Genomic DNA, 19,938 nt, shown 5'->3' with positions numbered 1-19,938 from the left:
ACTACGAAAAGGTTATTTAACATAATTTAATATAAAGGAAATAGAAATTTAATATACTATTCAATATAATTTAATATAAATGAAATAGAAATTATTTCATACTTTTAAGCAACTAGAAATTATTTCATACCGTTTAGTGCAGTTTTAATATTTTTTTCGAAGTCGGTTATATTTTTTTTCCAAAAATTATTTTATTCGCTTGTTAAGTCTACGTAATAAATTTTGGTTTTGCATCAAGGAGATGGGAAATTTAACACTATTTCGAATGGTATACTTAGTCTTGAGTTTGCACTGTAATTTGATGGAGTTCTGGCCGTTTAAAGAATGTCAAGTCAAAACACAAAAAAAAAAGTTAAAAGTGAAAATACTCTGGAATAAAACGACACAATGAAAATGTCTAAGTTAGAGTAATTTTTTAAGGAAATTTATTGTAGAATTAACACCCTGCGTATGTCCGAACTTATACGTAGACACCCTGTATATATATGTAGTATACTACTATATATAAAGCCTAATAACAAACATGCATCATATTTATTTCATTAACATAAGTTTTAATAAATGTAATGGAAGCTTCACATGGTGACCTCAGACTTTTACACAGAACTGTTAACGATACAATGTTAAAAGTAATTTGTTATAGGTATTGTCATTATAAGTACCACTCCCTGAGAACAAAACTTACATCAGGTAGCGTACACGAAAAGGTGCAAAACACCTCATTAGACCTAGAAACCGCAAGTTTCCCCGTCGTTGCACTAATCTCATTCGCAGATTGAACGCTGGAGGTTTACCACCGCGATTGAAGAACCTACCCCCAGCTAAATTGCCATTCGCCACAATTTAGTCAGGAATCCCCATCTACGTTTCCAGGAATCGTTCCGTGCAGCTATCAAAACTACAGGGTGTCCCAAAAATGTTGGAGATCCTTGAAAGGGGTGGTTCTGGAGATGATTTGAAACAACTTTTTCCTTAGCAAAAATGTTGCCCGAGCCTTCGTTAGGAAGATATTAACAAAAAACCCCGACCAATCAGAGCGCGAGGATGCTGGTGGCGCGGCCGCAGTAGCATAGGCTACGCGCCAGACAGCCACAGTAGCATAGGCTACGCGATAGACAGCCGCAGTAGTGTAGCAACTTCATCACTACCAGTCCTCCGCTTTCTAATTTCGTTTTTCCTTTGTATTACTGTGTTAGGTAGGTCCCAGGCGTTCGAGCCTGCCGAGGACCGTTCGCAGATTTGGCGACCAAATGTGCAAACTTGGGTTTTTCCCGGACTCGCTGTCCGTGTCCTGAACAGGTATGAATTCCGGCAGGACACAGCAGTCGGCAGTCAGTAACGAGTAGTCAGTAGGAGTCACGGCCGTGAGCGAACACGTATAGGACGTACGGCTCGGGTTTTCCGATAACGTACATTTATGTGTCAAGAATAAAACAATCTCGCTTGTTGAATATAATCGTGGATGTTAAATCATATTAATTCCCATTCATCCCCACAGTAGCATAGGCTACGCGCTAGGCTCGCCCTCTGATTGCTCGGGATTATCTGTTAATATCTTCTACACAAAGCCTCGGAAAACATTTTCACTAAGTAAAAAGTTGTTTCAAATCACCTCCCGAACCACCTCTTTCAAGGTGTTACAATCTTTTTGGGATACCCTGTATAAAGTCTACTACGTTTTCAAAGGAATCCGAGGTATTCGAACTTATCTACCAAAAAGGCGTGCAAGCGTCGAGAACTCGTGGATCAACGATGTTCCCTCGATTAAACTTCCCTCTAGCCGATTTCGAGCCGCCGCATCACTTTTTCTGGCGAACTCGCTGCCGTATGTCGCGACGGAAGGGTACGCCAGCGAGAAGGGTGGCCGAGAAAAGTCATCGTCGCTCGAAACTGGTGAATTTGACAAACTTCTTCCGACCGTGCTTTGTCACCGGGACGAGACGAATGGCTAAAAGATAGTTGGCTCGGAGGAAAGAGCTCCAATCCACCACTGGAAAGTTTTCGCCATCGTTGCGAAACGTTTCGGCAACCTTTTCGCTTATCACGCATGCCGCCCACCGAAAAAGGGTTGATTAACTCCAAATCATAAAAGAGTCGATTATGTTTACAGTCAAAATGTACATTCAATGCCACCATTTTTTTCTTATGTATTTTGACCGACTAAATTCGAAAATCGCAGGAAAAAATTTTTCTATGTATAGGTTTTTTTTATTTTTGAATTTTTGAATTTTTTTTCGATTTTTTTCTGACATACCTTTACATTTTAGGCCATATCTCGAGTTAGAAACGTCCGATTGTGTCGCGCAAGACGCTATTTTAAAGGTAATCGAATTTCCAACAATTGCTGTTAACATTATTTTCCAATCGGTTCAATAGTTTAAGTGTTACGAGCCAATATATATGAGAAACTTTGATTTTTTCGGCTAAAATAGAACACGAACATTTCTTCCATCGCCATGGAAAAATAGAAATTGTCAAATTATGTCCACTTTCTTATTGTCTACGTATAGATCGCACTTTTACGAAGAAAACAAGCGTTTGTTCAAGAAAATCTATGGATAAATACCGGAGTTAGGAACAATTGAGTAAAGGTACAAAAATTCGAATTTTACTCTGTTTTTGTATTTTTCTCCAATTTGGAGGGAGAACAGACTCTTCTTTGTTTGCTTTTTGCGGCACTAGGAATTATTTGATGAGTAAAAAAAATATTCGTACAGATTTGAACTTTATTTTCTTTTTATTTATGTATACAGTGGATGTAGAAAGTATTCGTACACTGATCAATTTCCAAAAAAACTATGTAAAATTGTAATTTATTAACTTATTTTGTATAAGCAATGACATTCTACATATTTTCGGAAATTTCTAGAATAAATAGATTACAAAAAAAAAATAGCTATTTATGTAAGTCGCGAAATTAAGGAGAAACAAAAAATTAATCGATAGAAATATCGAAGCAATAAGTATTCGTACAACTGTTTAATTTTTTAAACTTCATTAAAAAAAAAGAAATTTACATTATATAATTTTACAAGTAATACTTCCTTCGTGGGATTTCCTTTTTGATATTATAATTATTGCAACTCTTCTAAGCGTTAAATTAACTAAATTATTAGTTATTCGAAGTGGGATCTACTTCAATTCCTCTATTAGAGCCATTTTTAAAAGTACTTTCCTGGAAAAATTTGATGTTTTCTAATTCGTACGGAGCAATAAACTAATGTGTTTACGTTACAAACTCTACTGTAAGTGGTTCGTCATAAGAATCCTACAAATACTATTGCTTCTATACTTTTCGCATTTTTTCTGTTACTTTCAAAAATTATATTAACTAGTAAATGTTGTTTAGTCTATATCTATCTTAAAATATTATTGATTATAAGAAAAGAAGTTAAAAAACTACAATTTTACACAATGATTTTTTTGGAAATTGATCGGTGTACGAATACATTCTACACCCACTGTCAAACGATAAAAACATTAATAATGATGACATAATAATGAAATAGTATACACAATTTAAATACCATAATTTAGATCATACAAATATATACAATTTGGTATAGAGCTAAATTTTATTATTTGTCACAATTCAATTTATATTATATTTGTTCAATTTTATGCGGAAAAGAATCTGAAAATAGAATTATTACAGCTATGTAATGCTTTAGTTATGTTACGGCGTACGTTTGTTCCCTCTCTACAAATAAATTTGCTATAGAATAATACCGGAACCACCCATTTTGCATTTCTTTCGGACCTCCGTCGCCTCTACTTCTTTCTACAGGAGTTCACACTCCAGTTAGGATAGAGCTCAATGGTCCTCCTATCTTTCTTACACCGTGCCTAAGGCGTAAGCTTTGTTTTTTTCTTTTATCACTAAACTCGCGGAATATCTAGGGGTTTCTATACTTTTTCCCCGCTCCTCGCTGCTTGGGTTCACCCCTGCCACGATGAAAGTGTTTTCGTGATCATGCGGCACCCTGCTCCTCACCACGGCTTATTAAAGTAAGTAGCACCGTGGTCATAAATATGCTGATGTTTTCGAAGCATAGATCCTCCGAGACCAGTTTAGTACACAGGCTGTTTGAAAAGTATGAATATAAAGTAATTGGTTAGCAAAACTCATGCATAGAAACAAAAATTTTCTCATGAACGTAGCTCCGAAAATTAATAGTTTCTTTTTTTTTTTTAGTTACAGTTGAACGTGATTATAACGAGCATAAAACGGTCGATAAAATTCCTCGATCGCAATTGCTGCTCACTGTATCAGTGTTTAGTTAAATCTATCTTCTATTTTTAAATGAAAATTTTGCGACAAAGTTTGTTGTTACTACCAATTCCATAATTATTACATTCCTTTAATACATTAATAAAATTCCAGTGAAACTTATGATAAGTATAAAATTCGATAAAAAATATAGAATCAGTATGGAAACTTGATTCCAGTGAATGTTCTTGTTTTGAATTTCTGAAAACAATTGTTTTCGATCACGTCGATCCCTGTGTAGTTATTGAACGTTTGTGGTTTGGAAAATTGACGAGTATATTCGAGCAACATGACTGAAAAAGTAAATTCACCGAGAGATGGGGGAAGAATTGAATTTGGCCCCGCCATTTTCTAGATTGCGATCGAACAGCTGTTTGCAAAGCAACTTTCATGGGCGGCTACATTTTCTAGTTTATTTACGTCGACTGCGTTAGCATTGTTTGTTCATTCGTAGTGTCAACTCAGTGAAGAGCATATACCATTTGTTGATCATTATTTGTAATATTAAAATGAAATGTTACGTAAACGAAAAATTAAAAGATCAACCAAGTGACATCTTTTGGTAATTTAAAAAAACTTGGTTGAATCGATTAAGAATCAACGAAAAAAGAATTAAAAAAAAAAGTTGAGTGCTCGTAACAGCTGAAAGTATAATTAGTTGAAGATAGCTTTTTTAACCGTTGCACTCGACAATGTCACTAGATTTGACGAATTACTTGTAATTTATATAACGCAATTTCATACACAAAGGAGTGTGTATAAAATCGTAAATACATTAAATATACATATTATATTTTATTATTTTATGTATAATTATGTATATTAGTTAACATTTATCAAAATATCTGATATTTACTTGTACATTTTGTATCTATGGTAAGTGATCTCGTTTTATAACAGTATACAATCAAATTTACTTGCCCTCGAATTGATATCGCTATAGAAATCCTGTTTCATAAGGCTACGAAATTTTCGAAACAATAAAGACATTTTAAATAATTTTAATACATTCGAAAAGCAGCAAAACGGAGTTATAGTTTATGTGATTCTTATCACTGATCATCTGCTAAAACAGAGTTTCTCTAAGAAGATTTACATAATCAATTTCGTTATTCCAGTAGAAATTTTATTATCTAATAATTAGTTGGAAACACTTTAGTGACGAGGGGTAGAATTTAATGCTAATTCAAACGACTGAAATAGTTCTAAGGAATTCGTGGGACAAATGAAACTTGAGCTAGTAACTATTTCACACTTCCTCGGCCGAATAGTTGCACGTTCTCTGCCACCCCGGTATTTCTAATACTACTCCCCAAATACGACAGTAATACCATGTATCTATATACCTAACATTTCGTTGGAACACGTATAATCAAACAAAGCGCATTGCACTTTGTATAACTAACTACTTAAAACGACACCACATTCGGGTACAGTAGGAATACTAGACACGACTACTGTTCATTTAATTTTATTGTCGTTTGTAACATTTGTGAATTGATTCGTTTGCTTTTGACTCTTCTAACTGTTATGTATTAAATCAATAATTGTTTCTGTTACTCAAAAATAATTGTTTTCATTTTTTACTAATATTTACACATCGGTATTCACAAGTTGAAACAAATACTTAATGTATTTGTTGTGAAAAGGTGGAACAAATTTGGAGACTTTTTTGTGATTAATATATTTAATAATAGATTAGAATATTAAAACATCATTAATGCCACGCACAGGCTTTTTTAATTTGATTACCTTGATTGAACCTTTTTTCTTCACACGCATACCAAAACCAACTCTCACATTTGTAAGACTCGCGCTCCGCGACTTTAATTTTTCTTTTAGTCGGGTAGAATGAATATCAACACGTGCCGATGTAGTTTTTACAACTGTAATTTAATATAACTTATAATATATAACTTAATATAATTATAATATAAAATTATAACTTAATATAAATATAATTAATATTTACTGACCTGAATCTACACAATTGTTGATATTCCTTGTATTAATTATTTACTCTTTAATACCTTAACCTAAACAATTATTCTCTCTCTCTCTCTCTCTCCCTCTCTCTCCACGTGGCCTCTTAACCTCACCTGTTGTCACGGAACCTACGCTATCATGTGTGTTGTCATATGACTTTTTGTATATGGTGAGTTTGACGGGACCGTTCAAACATTTATTATCTTAATATGTAGTATATTTCGTACTATTTCTTTTTTTTACGAAAACGAACGAAATTTTGAAGGTCTCATCGACGACTGTGATTAAAAATTGATATTTTCGGCAATATTAGCACGTCTCTCAAAAATAACCTAGCTTCGCGAGTATGTCTCAAACTTACCTTCCGTAATTGTTCCTTTGCATCGGACGGAATAATTATTTATACTCGTATCGACCAATTTATAGAGTTATTAGCTACCCAGTGAAAGCTACTTGGCTATGAATTACAATTTTTTAAATAGATTAGTTTGCTTGAAAAATTTAGAAGTTGAAATATATTGAAATGCTTCAAATTGTCTTTTATAGAGGAGGGATTAAAATTGAAGAACTGCCTGTCAGTAGAGAATCTTCTGCAATAGAGTATAGCATTGTCCAATCTTCTTTGGTACAATGAATCTCCAATAGTTGTATGAAGTAAGAACACTTGTTAAAGAATCTATGATACGTTTTGGTTTTTTCAATGAGCAAAAGAATCTGGGAAATCAATCTGTTTGAGCTTAGAGCTTTTCTAAACCAATATACATATGTATAGCCAGTCCATAAACATATGGACATATATCACCATCATTTTGTTGATATATCAAGGTCTTCCAATACTAATAGTACATCATTTAAATCAGAAAAAGTTACAAACTGATTATACACTGTTGTTTTTACGTATTTTATGGCCTGTAAAATTGCTTTGGTTTCACATGTGGAGATTGTTATTCCCCTGAGTAGTTTAAAAGTGATTGTTTGATTATTTATTAGAACTACATCTATGTAGACATTGGTTATATTTAATATAACATTTTGTTTTCGAGAAATTCGTTGGATTCAATCTGTTTTCGAGAAGCGGTAAATTGAACTACTCTGGTAAATTGAAAAAGTACTTGTGCGGACAACTTTGGCCGAGTGAAATTGTTCGCACCGCCACCGCAAGAATGATTCTACGGAAACATCTCTTAGGGATGACATTCATGCATCTTTGAACGTCATGCTAGAAAGTTTTGTCGAATGGCTCCGAAAGATTTCCGAGGTCCCCGCGATCCCGTGTACATTCGTCCCCGATGTATTGGCGAGGACTTTTAACATCATGCCATCGGGCCAGAGTGAAAACATTTTGTTACGTAACATTCGGACGGAAACTCATGTGGACATTTAGAAAGCACCGACTTGGAAAACATATTTCGAAAAGAACTCCGATTGAAATTCCGAACGAAAACACTCTTGGATGAAACTTCGAACAAACTTTCTTCTGGCATTGATTCGATCGCCGGAAAAGAACGGTGATATCCAATTGATTTTGGACGTTTTATCATGATTTGTTTTTTTTTGACTGCGTCTACACGGAAGGTTTCCGAGGACTTTGCATAAATTATTATATAATTTTTCGTAAAGTATAATAATTTGCTATTTTTTCATTCGCTGAAACTTCTTACTTTTTCCACATATTGTGTAGATTTAGATGATTAATATGTTCTTTATTCATTTCAAATAACACTCTATGTGGCTATTAGGTACTTATATTATATATTAATTTTTCTAATTTTGTATTCGTTTTATGCGTGCATTACCGTATAGACAAAACTGTTTCTTTTATATTTATGGATGTAATTGCACTCCATTTAATTACTGGGAAGAAGTAATTAAATTCTAACAAAACGTCATGGAAATTATTTGTTATTAATTGATAGTTAACAAGAATCCGTTATGTTGCCTTGTTTAATTGGTCTAGTAATATGTATATATTTATAGATTTATTTCAAAATTTATTTCATTTCTTTCTTCCGTTGTCTAGCACGCTATTAATTTGTTAGTAATTAATTAAACGAATTTTTTGTTAGAATATTTTCCTCTATTACATGTCGCCTTATTTGATATTAAGCATTTATTTATATACCATTTGTAAATAAATTCTTTCTTATCTTTGAAGAATCAAAACTATATTATCAAATACTTACATTGTTAGAACCATGAATACCATCGGTTTTCATTCTTGGCCCCTTTTAAAGCTTCTTTGATGAATTTTACAATGTCAAGCTTGCTTGTAATTATAAATAATGCTGAAAAATCATTGTGAATGTATCAAAAGAAGGTCGCAAACGATTTGACAATTTACACACAAAATAAAATTAAAAGAATTGCATGTTTAAACTTGGGAAATAATTTTATAATTTTTCTGATGAACAAGAATTAAGCTTAAAATATGACTATATGTACATAAATAAACTGTATCAACTTATTATAGACAGCTTTTGGCAACTATTCCTCCTTTAAAATTAAAAGAAAAATTGCAGTTTAATAAGAATACACTACACACTATATATTTCATATTATCAAAGGAATTGCATACACTTCTAACAATATTCTAAATTTACCTACTCCTTCAAATTATTATAAACATCTTTTGGCAGCAGTTCCATTATAAAAATCTAAAGAAAATTAAAACTTTATATAAATACAGACCACGTTGCAATGTTTGTTAAAGAAATGAAGTATGCATTCTATGCTAATCTGACAGAAAGAAATTTACAGACTTCGCGTACACGCAAGAGTTAGAGAGATTGAAAATCTAACTAACTAGACTAACTGATCGCGAAACGCCACCTGCTGTACCATACTTAATGATTTTCCGCGACAGGACATTCTTTTTATTATCAGAAAACTCATTCATTGCTTCGTGGCGCACTAAGACCCTATTGTAACGGAACATTTTTTTGTTACTACACCTCCTTAAATAGACAAATTTCTATACGATAAATGCACAGAAACCATCCCCACTACAGACCACTAATACCAGCTACGGCTCCTTGATGTTGTCCCTGCTAATCTAAATCTAATTTCACGTTACACTTTTGCACTCTGCACTTTACACTTTATACTTTTGCACTTCTCACTTGTGAACTTTACACTTTACACTTTGCACGTTTTATATCTAAAGATCTCATTACAAGTTCGCAGCCATTAGCTCTCGATATTATTCGCGACGAAGGATTGTTCGCCACGAATAATACCGATTACCAGGTCTCACCACGTGGAGGTTGCTGCGACTGGAGACCCGGAGATAGAAGGAATCAAACTTCCTTCGATCTCCCTCTACATAGAGTATACATACGTAGAAGCATACTCTACATAGAGTTGACGAGCTTAATACTAAGTACGAAACCGTGAAAATCAAAGAAAATAAAGTCCCTTTGATTTCCAAAGTCTAAGTCTGACTCTGCCAAATAATTATTTCAACTAAACGGAAGCTAAATGGAAATCGCGACACGACGCGACCATGTAACTGGACTTACTGAGTCAGTCCCGTTTCCTCTGGTGGGTCTGATTCGAGAGAAAGACGATCAATGTCTCCGCCAGTACTCTACTCCCTGCATACCTGCTGCCGAGAGCCCGGATCCGACATTACAGTGTACGACGTAGGTAGCACCGCGTCGGGTTGCCCTGCCCTGGCGACACCAGGTATGTCTGACGGTCGTAGAGTCCCGAAACGGAGTTCTACTCTCTGCACAACGTCAGGAGTCCAGGACACGACTTGCATCCTTCTGACGGCTCTTTTGAGCTGCGCTGCATCAGGAGCCTGGACTTCGCCTGACGCGTACAGAGACTAGAAGATTCCTCGGAGACGTCGATTGGCCCTCTCTCAAATCAGACCCACTAGAGGACGGCAACGGATCTCGGCCAGTCACATGGTTGATCACTACACTTATCACATGAAGCAATAGTGACCGAAGTGGAGCACGATGTTACGAGCCCAATATGGACTTACGAACAAACAAAACAAGTTGATTAGTAATTATTTGGCAGAGGAGACACTCGTACACGCATGCCTTAAAACTAACCAAACCAAACTAAGATACTAAGGAAAACTACAAATAGGAGGGACGCGAGACGCGGACGCGCGATCGCGAGATCCATATCGAACGAAGGATCAACGACGAATGAGCTCTCGCCCCTCGCATACCTGCTTGAGCGCGGTCGTGCGTCGTAGATTGTTTGTGCCTCTCAAAGTAGAGAGGGGAAAGGGCGAACAACAACCGCGTGACATGTCGTGACATGTCGATTCGAAGGCTCGTTGGATCCATCCACAAAAGAATTTACGAAACATTAATACCACACCACAATCATATTCTCTATCATTGTTTAAATAATAAGTATTGTTAATAATTAATTTAACTATTGTCAAAAATGAATATTTTGTTGGTGCAATCAGCAGATATTAAAATATTGACAAATTTCTCAGGATTAATGTCTCGAATGAATATTTATTCCTAACCGTAATTGTTATTAATATTTAATTGAACACTGATGTATACTGTATGTATCATAAACGTTTAATTATTTCGGATTAAGTCTTAATTATTCCAATCACTAGATATTAAAATATAAAAAAATATCTCACGACAAGCTGTGTAACGGGACATATTTATTCTGTTACTACCCACCCATTTCATCGCCTCGCAGCATTTTTCACCATATAACGTGACATGAATTTCGGCTGTTCGAAAATGAAAAGATTTTCAATCTTAAAAGACAATTAGTCTAACGTGAAAGATGCTCGACGTGGTAACACTGGCGCACCCTCGTCTGTTTATTGACTCCGCTCAAGTGTTTTCGTAACCAAGAATCGGCAGCTTTATTAAAGCTATGAGAGTATTTATCAGAAGCTGCTCTAGTAAACGCGCTGGTACTTCGAAAGTGCCGTTCCTGCTTTGACGAAACGAACAACAATTTGCACTCGCAAAGTCGGCGCACTTCCGCGCCGTTGATCATCTTTGCACCACCACCTTCAAATTTCCTTACGAATTCGTAATTACACGATTCCGCTTTGCAGCGCGCGACACGCCGCACTCCGCACGCTCTTTTAACGATGTAAAGCGCATTTTACATTTCGCGCCTTGGCACTATTTGCTCACGAACACGTGCAGCCCGATGTCAGACACGAGAACGGGCATTCGTGCAAAAATCAGGTACGTTTTTGAGATAAAATTTTCAAAAATCGTACTTAAACGTCGTTCTTCATCTAGATTTTAACGATGCAAAAATAAATGCGAGCGATCGGCTCTCTGGCGTGTGCTAGAAATGCCAGGCGTGCCAGTAATCTGTAAAATAAAATTTGGATTAAATATACTTTTGTATCGTTTTATATGCAGAATTGAACAATATAATAATAGATTTTAGGAAACTGTTGTTTGATGTTTCACAGAAATCTTAGTAGTAATAGTATTTGAAATACAATTTTTGGAAATTATACTTTCGTGACATTTTACGTGTTGCATTTAATGGTGCAAAAATACGTTTGAAGAAACATTTGTACTAGTACTATTTTCAAAATAAAATTTTGAAAAATTATACTTTCACATCATTTTTCAATAATAAGTCACAGGACAGTCAAAATCCTAAGTTAATTAAAGTAAATGGATTGAAATTAGCAATGTGTCAATTAAAAGTCTTAAATATATTAATTAAATTATTTCGGTTATTCGATTCTAATAAAAAAATAATTCATTCAATATCCAAATATTATCATATTAAAAAGAATGTCTAATACATACATATTAGAGTTTAAAGTTAATGATATTCGTTTTAAATATTACTAAATTCACCTTGTCTCAATAATAAAAAATAATAAACACATCAAAACAGAATTGTAATAATATTATATTAAAAAGAATTGTATGCCCTACTACTATTAACAAAGTAAATATCGTTACTGAATAATGGTAACACAGACAGAATAAAATGACAATCATAACTATAAATTCATTCATACGTAGATAAAATCAATTATCTGAATAATGAAAGACTTTATTCATAACATACGAACCCCTAAAAAGAAATAAATTTTTTCAATCAATAAGTAGGCAATGTTCACGAATTAATATTCAACTCCAGTTCGACGTAGTGAAACGAGTAGTATATTAAAAAAGGATCTTGCTACGACGAGAGGGAAAATTACCACATTTATGGAAATTTCTTATTAGCTCGGCGAAGTCATTCAGAGTTTTCACCGCGTGATTTCTTAAGCGGATAAAAACTCGGACGACGCCCTTTAGACGTAACTTTCTAGCGAAATTAGCTTAGTTTCTTACAAAGTTTGCCTCGGGTAATAAACTCGTAATCCTCGTGTAGGTAAAATTCAGAAATTTGTAAACATGACGGCTAACGACTAATAGCTGTTGTAAAAGAGAAAAACCGATATGGAAAATAGGGAATGAATTTCAGCTGAAAAAGCTGACATTGTTTTCTTCAAAGTGTTAGGACGACGAAGTAAAAAACATACTAAAATACATGCTTCATTGTTGTTCAGTCATTTGCATTACTTCTGCTATGCTCTTCAGTGGAAAATTGATATACAGTAGAACCTCGATTATCCAGAGTAAAAAGTGTTTTTAATTCGATTATCCGTGGCTTTGGAACCTTAAGCATTTAAATGAAAATATTAAATATTTATATAATAATCTTTTCAAGCTTTTTGATTTTAATTTTTGTATTGTTGCCTTTGGCGACATTAAAATACATTTCATTGATATTATACTCTTTTTGAGAAATTTGATTTAATAATGTAATGTTTTTTTATTAGTTTTATTATTAAATAATTTAGTATTTCCTTTGATTCTTAAATAATTTGAAACCCAAAGAAAATATTACATAGATCGAGATCCAGAAGCTTGACAAAATTTGTAAATATATCATTTTTTAATACCATACTATTTCTTATAATAAATTTCTACCTTTTAATAATACACTATTTTCTTTGGCACTGAACAACTATGAAACTCGTAACAATGATCCAATCAATAGAAATTTTATTACTTTCATCGTGCTTCATTTATTTCAACCATTTTTACCACCAATGAACACGATGAATTTCTATGAAAGTGAAATAAAGATAACAAACGAAGTAATAACAAATATTAGGAGAAAAAAAGAATAATATTCTTAATAGTTACTTCCTTTTTCATCAATCCATGGCAGTTTTTCCCCCCATTACATCGAATAATCGAGGCTCCTCTCTGTAAAAATTTTCCGTCCAGCGAATTTCAACAATAAACTGGCTGTATTATCGATGATTGCCGTCCTTCGATTTTATTCGCAAACGGTAACGAAGAGACGTCGGTCTGACATTTTATTCAATGTTTTATAGAACGCGAATTACCCTTTCTCCGGTGCTAATGTCCTCGGAGAATGGCTACATTAATGGTTTTTAGCTTCGTTCGTGCGGAATTAACGAGAAGGTGACGGGGAAACTTCCTTCTACATTTTCTTTCAACGCCTCCATTCAGTCCGTTTCCTCGCCCTGGATCACGCTTCTTTAACGTTATTGTCCCCGCGGAATTTTTAATATTAATGTCCATCAACGCTGCCCTTTCGCCCGCCATGGTTACAGGGGCGATTCGAAACTGGCCGTGATTTAAAAGCTAACGCTCAAGACAAGGCTCGTGTCGCGCAAACTATGCATTCAGGCCGAATTTGAATTTAAGATCGCTTTTAAGCTCTTTGTGAAACCGACCCTTATTTTCGCCCGTCGCGAGGAAATGGCTGAAAACCCGTTTGACGATCCTCTTTAACGTCATATTCGAACCTGTATTTTCCACTGATTGCTCTTTTTCACTGGGAAGTGCCTCTTTTTTCCCCATATATTTCGCTTTGAATCGTTCCGTGCATAGATATTTAACACTGCCCCTCTGTTCGAGCGAAATTTCAGCCGAAATGATGCACTTACGCGCACAGAAATTCGGAATGTTCTGGTGGACTTTTAGAAGTGAACGAAATATCCGAAATATGGACTTGATCCTTGATTTTTCGCTCTGTAGGGCGGTGCAACGAAAAGAAATGGGTTCTTTGAGTTTTCAATATACAGGGTGCCCCAAAACTCACGTAGGAGCCGGAATTGGGAGGTCGCTGAGACGATTCTGAACAATAATTTCCTTTGCAAATATGACGGATGGTGCTTCGGTTTTGAATTATTAACGAAAAACCGTCGGCCAATCACAGCGCCCGGTTAGCTCGCGCTCAGCCGCGAGAGCATAAGCTCGAGCCAGGATTGGCTGGTCGCTGCGCAGCCAGCTGAGCGCGCGCTAATCGGGCCCTGTGATTGGTCGGTGTTTTTCGTTAATAATTCAAAAATGAAGCTTCCACCGACATTTTTGCAAAGAAAATTGTTGTCAAAATCGTCTCTGTTGCATACTTTTACTTCTGAAATTTTTTTAAAAGATACAAACAATCGGATTATCACTCGCCAAATTAATATTGAGTGATTCAAATGGATCGAATTTACGGAGTGCGTGCATTTCGACTCGGAATTGTCAGTAGACTCATCGGTAGGGCTGCATCTGACAATTCCTGCCCTAGACGCATTGTTTTTCTTGTTATATGAATTTCGATATCGTGGCGACTGGTTGAGTCTCGATATTACGACTCTTTTTCGACCAACGCACGTCGAAAACGATAAATGATTGGTTGAGTTCCGTGTTGAACTCTATTCGACCAATCACTCGTAATTCGATATATCAATTGGGTGAATCCAAAGATTATTCGGCATCATTCGACTTATTGAATGTGGAAAACGAAGATGATTGACGAAATCTCGATGCTCGACCTCAGTCAATCAACCTTAAGGTGAGGTCCCATGTATGTAATGTTCGTGCTCGGGCAATAAATTATCCGTACTTGCCGGATTTTCTTCGAAAACACGTTCCTACTAGCGTCCAAAAGGTCGGTAAATGCGACGACAAACGGTTTGGAACCACTTGAAAGGGTCGATTTTTACGAGCGTTTGGGTCTCGGCCCATAGTCTAGACCCGCGAGCACGGGGACTAATTCCATGAAAAAAATCGACCCTTTCGAGTGATTCGAAGCGAGACCCTCAATGCTTGTTTTCACCGAAACCGTAGGCGCCTACCTGGGTTCGCTCAAGGATCTGGGGTCAAACGGCCGATCGACTCATCAGTTTTCGATCAAATCGAATTCTTTATTCTTCATCGTATCAACGTGAACGCGATGCCATTGGATTCTTGGCGTTCTCCCGATTAAAATGATATCTCATGTCGCGTAAATCGAACTATTTTTAACGAAATAACTTTTCAATTATGCAATCAGATTTTGCATATAATTTCGTTAAAAATAGTCCGATTTACGCGACGTGAGATATCATTTTGATCGTAGAACCATCAGGAATTGATTGAAGTTACTTCCGCAAAGTTCCGATAAAAATTGTCGAGGTTGGTATTTTCAATTCTTTATGACATCTCCTTGTCGACCGACCGTTGCGATGATGGTCCGTGGCCTTTTTCGGGATTCCGTGCTCGTTTAGGTGTTCGCGGCTTGTTGTGGCAGCTCGCCTGGGTCCATCAGAACCTCCTGCGCGACGAGTTGAACCCAGACCTTACCATACGTTGACTGCTGTACATTCAGAATAAGCCGAATATCAAGGATTCTAACGACCAATTGATACGTGATTTTAATTCAGAACCGTGTCTGATATCGCGTCCGTTTACCTTAACACGAAAACTTTTTTATTAGAACCGTGTCTGTATAAGCTCGATCGTTTTCGGTCAAAGGTCTTTGAAAAACTGAAAACTGCCGCTCGATTCGATTATTTCGTTGACCCCGCTTGGGAAAAGAGGAGGAAATCGAGTGAATTGCATTCAAGTATACGAGGAACCCTATCAATGGGTCAAGGCAAATATTAATTCTGTCTTTGTCTGGTTAACCGTGTCAACGTCCAATCGATATATTGATTTTTCGGAACAACTGATTCGTCGCTATTTGGCTAACGACAGGTTCTCGAAAGATTAAGACGGTTGAGCGACTCTGTGTGAAACAGAACATCTCAGCTACCTCCCACTTCCAGCTCCTACGTGAGTTTTGGAACACCCTGTATAACGCGGGCCCTCTTCGTGATCTTATTTTTAAGAAAGAAGAAATATTTTAAAAGTTGAGATCAGGATTGGATACAAACATGTACAAGATTGAAGTAAATGTTCGACGAAGATAAAAATGAAACAGAAAGAATTACTAATGCAAAATTGAAAATCTGTCGGAGATTTCTTTATATGTAGTTCTTGGTACTTTTGTCTGATTCAGATGAAATTTTGTTTCGTTGTTCCTTACGTTAAAACGAAATGCATCCGCGACTTAATTTGGAGACTTAGCATGTATAAACATTATTAAGTAATATTAGTCGATAGAATTTAATCGATAGAATTTTTTTAAGGAGCATGTAGTTTATACATTTCATAATTTAGTTTACAAAAAAATTCTATAACTAACACAATTTTCAAAGAGATTTTATAAATAGTATACAAAGCCATCTTTTTTTACGTCTTTGCAGAAGATCATAATACTATAATAGAAGAAAAATCAGCAAATCAAGTTTTCAATATAAAGAAACAGCAACATAAAAACATCTCTTTGAACGACTCTGTAGAAGAGCATACTATTTTAGTATTTTAGTATAATACAAGAAAAGTCTAAATTAGATTCCAATAAAAATAAACAAAAGCACAAGAACATTTTTTTGCAGAAAAACATGACATCATATAGTATACTGAACATATCATTCTGATTTTAAGAACATGCAAACAGAAAAAATTCACACGTTAATAATTGATAATGCGTCAAATATCCGCGACGAATCTCAGGGGTAAGTGTGATTTTCGTTAATTAACCCGTGCAAACGAATTTGCGATGACGCGGCGCAATTTCGCTGTCCCCCGAATAAATGACTAATTTTCAAAGCGCGGTCGGTGACATTAGACCAGAAATAAAATTCGTCCCACTTCGCAATACGTTAGCTAATGAAACGTTACGGGCCATTTTCAATTAAATTCAATATCTGAAAATGTTTCCAACACTTAACGCGAGCGGGGTGGGTCGGCGTGACACGGGGCGGAGATATTTTCTCGCATACGCGAGCAGGATAATTGATATTACACCATACCCGTAACGTCATTCGACCCATTATACCAGAGGTTGGGCGGCCAGATTAATATTAACACCTTATTACCGGCCCACGGAATTAACATTACAATTTCCCGCGCCGTGGCGAACTTGAACTGTTATTTTTGCAAGGATAGTAATTTTATAACGCAACGTCACGCGGGTCCGGACGCGAAATTGTTATTACTTCTTAACGAGGTATCGCATTAACATCGTAGAACACCATCCGCCCCACTACTTTCTAACTAATAACCGTTGATTAACAATTTTTGGTCTCCAACAGGTATTTGGAGACTGTAATTGGTGGGGACACCGCGCGCAGTCTTTAATCCTTAACGAAACAGTGCCGTGGCGTGCAACGCCTCTTTAATTAGCAACAAGAATGTTCAACTTCTGTTAATTGAATTGTCTTGTATAAAGTGATACGAATCCGAACCTTAATGGAACCTATAATATTTCGAATGTTGGCGATATTGGAGAAAATTTTGTCCAGAGAAACTTGTTTGGTGTTGTTGGTAGTACTGATTAGGGTTGCGAGTAATTAATTACTTTTAAAATTAATTTCCGTCTTTAATTGACAATTAATTACAAACAATGTAATTAAAAATTATTTAATTAAAATTGAATTAAGCAGAATTAATCGAAAGTCGTTTAATTGACGATTACTTTAAGCAGAATTAATCCAAGCTATTTTTAATTGACGATTTGTTTATTAAATTTGTAAATTGAAAATGACGGTATACCGGTCAAGCCCCCTCCCCTCGCCTCCTCGATTCTCGAATACCGAGGGTCGCGATCAACGTGTTATCAGGTTGTCCCAAAAGTTTCTTTCGTTTTTATTAATAAGTAATACATACACAATATTTTATGTCTAATGTTACATTATTGAATTGCGTACGATTCATTTTGTTCCATTACTGTTACAACATTAGCATCTAAGAAATTACGATGTCTATTTATGTAAACAGTGCTACACAAAATAGCTGTGTGCAAGTCACGAAAGAAACTTTTGGGACAACCTCTAATATATTAAGTAAATAGAAGTGGCTGACGGTGGAAGTGCTTTATCGAGCGATTTTTCAATTATTCGAAACAGAGTCGACCAGCGACGTCACGGAAGGTGTTTACGCTGGGGAGCGCGCGCGGCTGGTTTACGGGGTGTTTACAACCCCCGTGAACTCGATCGGCGGCTCCGCTGTTTGCGCATTCTCCATGAACAGCGTTCTCGAAGTCTTCCAAGGTGCGTTCAAGGAACAGGAGACCATCAACAGCAATTGGTTGCGAGTACTTCCGGAGAGGGTGCCCGAACCGAGACCTGGGGCATGCGTCAACGATTCCAGGACGCTTCCAGACGTAACCGTCAACTTCGTGAAAGCCCACCCCCTCATGGACGACGCGGTTCAGTCCTTCTTCTCGTTACCTGTGATAACCAAAGTCAGCTTCAAGTGAGTGTTTGTTTCGAATGCATTGGTTTACCTTCGCAAATTCAAATATATGATTTTTTCAGGAAAAGTTTTTTATTAAGAGCACATTTTTCTTTACATGTGACTAATGAAGCTTTAGCTCCTTGTTTGTTTTCTTGAGTAGAATTCAAAAGCATACAAAAAAAAAATGTTTGTTCTTGGACGGTGATGTAGTTCACGTAGTTAAGGGTGCGCAGGAGTCCTTCTTTTTCAAACTACAAACTCCAAGTTCAGAATACCTTTTTTCTCGTTCAATCATTTTTCTTAGTAATTCCTGGGCCCATAACCTGATATAAATATTGGGTTTCCTTTAGCACAGAAGTCGGACGCTTAAATTAAATAAGGATAAGGTTCTTTTTAAAAATAAAAAAACAAGTTTCACCCTTCCCTTCGAAACTTTTATTTTGTTAGACCGTCTTAAGGGTGCGCAGGAGTCAAAACAGAACTCTGAATTGATTTCAGCGACAGTCGCGGAAAATGTAGGAAACTCCGGGACAAGGACAGAGAGGGCGGTACAACAATTGCAGGACAGACGAGGACAAGGGCGATTAGGCTAGCATGATTTTTTTCAAAAAAAATTGAAGCAAAGAAGTACTATTTTCTAATAATTCTGGTTTTAATATATTCGTTGCACTTTGGCGGATGGGACTCCAAGGCCTGATTTTCCAATTTCGGCCTTAAAACTTTATAAACAATGAAAGTACATTTTTTTTTCCTATGGAAGAAATTTGTTTACATATACTTTTTCCAACATCAGGCCTTGGAGTCGCATCCGCCGAAGTGTAACGAATATATTAAAACCAGAATTATTAGAAAATATTGCTTCTTTGCTTCAATATCTTCGAAAAAACCATGCTAGCCTAATCGCCCCTATCCTCGTCTGTCCTGCAATTGTTGTATCGCCCTCTCTTTTTCCGCGACTGTCGCTGAAGTCCATTCGGAGTTCTGTTCTGACTCCTGCGCACCCTTATCCTTCTACTTTCGTATAATAGAATAATAGTAGTTGTAATTTCTCCGTAATTAAAAGTGATCATACAATTATGAATATTTGAA

General features: G+C 36.0%; 1 protein-coding gene across 1 annotated transcript in view; it reads left to right on the top strand.

Moving 5' to 3' along the window:
- LOC128890627 (semaphorin-1A-like) overlaps positions 1-19,938 on the top strand; it is a 79,289-nt gene that overhangs the window by 24,873 nt on the left and 34,478 nt on the right. The window contains exon 5 of the mRNA XM_054149283.1: positions 18,519-18,867. Coding sequence (XP_054005258.1) covers positions 18,519-18,867 — 349 coding nt within the window. The remainder of the gene's footprint in view (positions 1-18,518; positions 18,868-19,938) is intronic.

The sequence above is a fragment of the Hylaeus anthracinus genome, unplaced genomic scaffold, assembly GCF_026225885.1.
Source record: "Hylaeus anthracinus isolate JK02 unplaced genomic scaffold, UHH_iyHylAnth1.0_haploid 12001, whole genome shotgun sequence".
Lineage (NCBI taxonomy): Eukaryota > Metazoa > Arthropoda > Insecta > Hymenoptera > Colletidae > Hylaeus > Hylaeus anthracinus.
Note: the sequence above shows the minus strand (reverse complement) of the source record. Positions and strands in the feature narration are given on the sequence as shown.